The following is a 4,336-nucleotide window of genomic DNA, read 5'->3' as shown; positions in this document are numbered from 1 at the left end:
GTTGATATGAAAAAAATTTGTGGTGCAGAGATGCGAATGCATCTAAATGCAATGACTAATGCTGCAGATTTTTTTTTGGAAATAATAAAAATGTCGCGCTGATTTTGAAATGTTTGATATTGATGCTTTATTTATTATTGATTACAAGGGATTCCAGGGGATGATTTCTTTGGTGTTAGTGTGGTACAGAAGAGGCAACAACATCAATGAAACGATGATTCCAGTCTTCGATCGATCTCGATCTCGGTCTCGGATTTGGCATCACAATTTTAACAAGAACAGTCAATGTTATTCAAAAAATGAAAATTCATCCTGATTGGAGCACTCAAACTGAGGCATATAATGCAGATATTGCTGTATTGATACTGGAACAAGTTGTTACATTTACTCAGCATATTCAGCCAATTTGTCTTGTTATTTCGGGAATAAAAATAGCGAAAATAAATGACGGCTTAGTTGTTGGATATGGAAAAAGTGAAGATGAGTCAAAAAATCATGAAAATATACCAAAAGTACTCGAAACACCGATCCACAGTAATTCACGTTGTTTAGGAAAGTATGAATCTCTTCAGAGATTATCAAGTGGACGAAGATTTTGTGGTGGAACTGGAAATGGCATTGGTGTATGTAATGGTGACAGCGGAAGTGGACTATATGTTAATGATGGTCAAGTTTATTATTTACGTGGAATTGTTTCTTCGTCGTTATTCAACCAAAATCGTGGATGTGATGTAAATTCTTATTCTGTATTTACGGATGTTGTGAAATATGTCGACTGGATTGACGGGTTGGCGACTAGTAGATTTGACTAGTATTCGTTAAGATGATGTTAATTCTAAAAATCAATAAAATTGACGATTTTAATACATCTTAATACTTGTTATCCAATTAAAGTGCATGTTGGTCAAGTCACATGAAGTGAACATACTAAATTAGTATACTCGTGTACTAAAATAGTATAATTGTATACTAAAATAGTAGTCATATGCACTTGATTAGTAAAAATGATTATACATCCATGCTGTATCCTTTTCTTCTTCTACACCTTCCGAAAAATTCTTAATAAAATTCTCATGACTAACCTCTGACCATACTCTCATCCAAACTTATGTAATATACAGCCCAACTGTGTGTCTATATCATACAGAAAAAAATCTCATTTTTCTTTCTCTCAAATTTATGACAAAGTTTTCATTTTCTTCTTTACATTTTTATATCCATTTGAGATTTGTTTTGTGTAACTTTTGCTGCTCATGCTTGTGATGCTTCTTATTTACAGCTTTTGAGAATTCTGACTGGGGAATATGTCGTGTGGCTTCGATGATAATAAAATAAGAGAACTGATTTGTAATAAAAATAGAAAATTCTTCGGATTAAGGTGGGCGAATAGATTGGGTATGCGTTAGGTTATAGCAGCTATGACGCAGACAATGCTGATGATAATTGAGAATCCCAAGGAAATGGAGCAAAAAGTAATAATTTTTGAGGTTTATATGCTCACTGTTCGTGGATTATGATGGAAAATCATCAATTTCAACATTAAAAATCCTAAAAATACATAATCATATCATTTTCTACCCACTAAACCTAATTTTGTATTCAAAATGGGATTTCCCCGTCATTCACATGTCTTGTAAGGTAAGATTGATTATTTTTGATGGATATACACACATATATACATCCCCACGAGGGTCCTATTGAGAAATTCATGATCATATACATTGCAATAATCTTTCTGACATTTTTACACTCGATTTATTCTCTGATTCTGCTATATTGCCTTCGTATTTCCTTTTTGCTTCCACAGCTCGTCTTGTACAAGATTTTCATTGTTAAACTTTAACGTTTTGTGTTCAGAATTTTTTTTAGTTCATTTTTTTGAGGCTCCAATAGGAGAATTTTGGATCAATTTTAATCTTGGACAATGGTTTAATGTGATGACATAAGTTCGAGTTAATGCTTCAAAGTGACGACTTAGATATGAGTCAGAGCTTCACGTTGTTGACTTAATGTTAAGTCAATTCTTCAAAGTGATGACTTGAATTCTGATCAATGCTTTAATCGAGGATTTAAATTAAAGGTAATGATTCAAAGTGACGAATTAATAATAAATCATGGCTTTAAAGCGTCGACTTAAGAGTAAGCTAGTGTCCAAAAATGAATTAATATTTAGTGAATTAATTAAATGAAAATATAGAAAAATCATCATAAGGAACAAACTAAAGACGCAAAAAAAAAATGAGAAAAAAATGAAAAGCCAGAAAACAGAATGGAGTGAATGAGTAGAAGAAATGAAGGAAGATAGAGTTTAAGGGTCAATTTTGATAAAGCAAGAAAATCCATTTTTCTTCGCTCGTTGGATTTAATAAACTTTTGTGTGTATATATATGTTGGTTCTATCCTATGTTCATCTCTTCTTCCTTCACTCCATCGAGACTACCCATATCATTCCGAAAAACACACTTCCTCGTTCACAGTAGTCAGCGTCGAGATGAGAAATGAAAAATTACCATTTTTATGAACTTTTATTTTCTTCTCAGCTATTTTTTTTTTTTTTGCTTTTGGTTGCCTTTTTGTTTGGATAGAAAAAAAAATGGAGAAAATTAAGAAGAAGTAGTAAAAGTTAAGTGATGAAGGAAAATTGTAACAACGGATGGGTTAACAATGTTTTGGAGCGAAGTTTTTGAGGAACTAATGTTAACAAGTTTTGTTTTAATGCTGATGCTTTTGGCAGCATTTTTGATATCAAGTCAATCTATGGCACTAGATACTTCTCACAGCATTTCTTAGATATTTTGTTTTCAAAGTTTTTAAAATAATGATTTCTCAAAAATTCAATGTTTTTGATGAAAATATTGATGTTTTTGCTAAAATTTCAATGTTTTTTGATGTTTGTAGTCCAAATTTGATAGTATTTTTTTATGTTTGGGGTGCAAATTTCATTGTTTTTCGATGTTTGTGGTGAAAATTACAATGTTTTAAGTAAAATTTTTAATGTTTTAGTTTATATTTTAGTAATTTCGGTAAAAATCTCAATATTTTTCTCAAGTTTTTCTTAAAAATTTTGCTGTTTTTGTCAAATATTTAATGTTTTTCCTAAAAAAATGCCCAAATTTTCCAAAGGACTTCAATATTTTACCAAAATATGTTGATAATTCCCTTCTAGTGCTGACAAATCGCATCCTTTTCATCCACATAACCCACATAATATTCGAAAAATCCAGTTCAATAATCAGCAAAGCGAAAGTGCCAAAAAAGAAACAAAAAAAGCGTGTGACAAATTTCCTCACATAAAAACACACAAGCAAGTAACAACAAAAGAAAAATGAAGGCAGGCAACGGAAAAACCAATCAAAGTCGAAATAAGCAGCAAAAAAAAAATCGAGGATGGAGGAGAGAAAACAAAAATTTCAAGACATCAAAAATGTCATAAGCAATCTCACTCATTCACTTTCTCTGTCCTATATTTTCATTTTTTTTGGCTAGTTCCTTGCGAATATTTTGTTTATTTGGGCTTGTTGTTAGATGTTTTTTCGGTTAAATGATGACAGCTTTGAAATAGGTTATGTATCTTTACTGTGACGTGATGTGAGGGAAATGACTTTGGCTTTTCGATATGATTATTGACAAGTTGTAGTCTGAAGTTAGTGATTCTTTTTTACATTGTTGGATTAGCTCAAAAAAGTCATATGGGTATTAAAATGACCAGTAGCCAAACAAAAGAGCTTGATTCAGATGATATACAAGACCAATCAGGGTTCATAGCTGATCAATCCTAAAATATTGTACAAGTCTAGTACTAGGGATGACAAGTCACATCTAGACTACAATAGTTTTAATAAAGACTAACACAGTTCAGATCAGAGTTGGTAGGACTCCATTGTGGAAGTTCATTACGGACTCTGGAGTTGTGGTTAGTCCACTGCGAATTATTGTGGACTCCCAAAGTCTTGCTAATACAAGTCTAGATGCAATACGTCGTTTTTTGCACTGATCATACAATTAATCAAGTCAACCTCTGTATTATTATGGAGATAACTATTGCTGGATGCCGATAAATATTGCACGAAATCATACTAAGGACCTAAAAAATGATGAAATTTGTAGCACATTTTAGGAAGTTTTAGCAACATTTTGCAGTCTCATTTATTATCGCAAATAGTAAAAAAATTCATGAAATGAGAAGATTTTAATATATTCGCACCGTATTTAAGTTACTTGTAAGATAACTTAATGTGGAAAAATCAAGTATCAAGTCAATAATAAGCTAAAGTTAGAGTGAAACTGCTACTAAGTTGTCTGACATCAGAATCATCAAGGGTCAGACACTATAGTA

The 4,336-nt window shown here is 31.8% G+C and overlaps 1 protein-coding gene across 1 annotated transcript; it reads left to right on the top strand.

Moving 5' to 3' along the window:
• The first annotated feature begins 299 nt into the window (after window positions 1-299).
• LOC139097026 (serine protease gd-like) lies at window positions 300-812 on the top strand. The gene has a single exon (XM_070648786.1). It carries the CDS (start codon window positions 300-302, stop codon window positions 810-812), a length of 513 nt encoding a protein of 170 aa, XP_070504887.1.
• The last annotated feature ends 3,524 nt before the right edge of the window (window positions 813-4,336 follow it).

This window comes from Chironomus tepperi, unplaced genomic scaffold (genome assembly GCF_022539635.2).
Source record: "Chironomus tepperi strain 1889 unplaced genomic scaffold, CSIRO-AGI_Ctep_v1 contig_412, whole genome shotgun sequence".
Taxonomy (NCBI): domain Eukaryota; kingdom Metazoa; phylum Arthropoda; class Insecta; order Diptera; family Chironomidae; genus Chironomus; species Chironomus tepperi.
Note: the sequence above shows the minus strand (reverse complement) of the source record. Positions and strands in the feature narration are given on the sequence as shown.

What these genes read in the sequence shown, in the direction of transcription:
- LOC139097026 (XM_070648786.1), top strand. Translation starts at nt 300, where the DNA reads ATGAAAATTCATCCTGATTGGAGCACTCAAACTGAGGCATATAATGCA.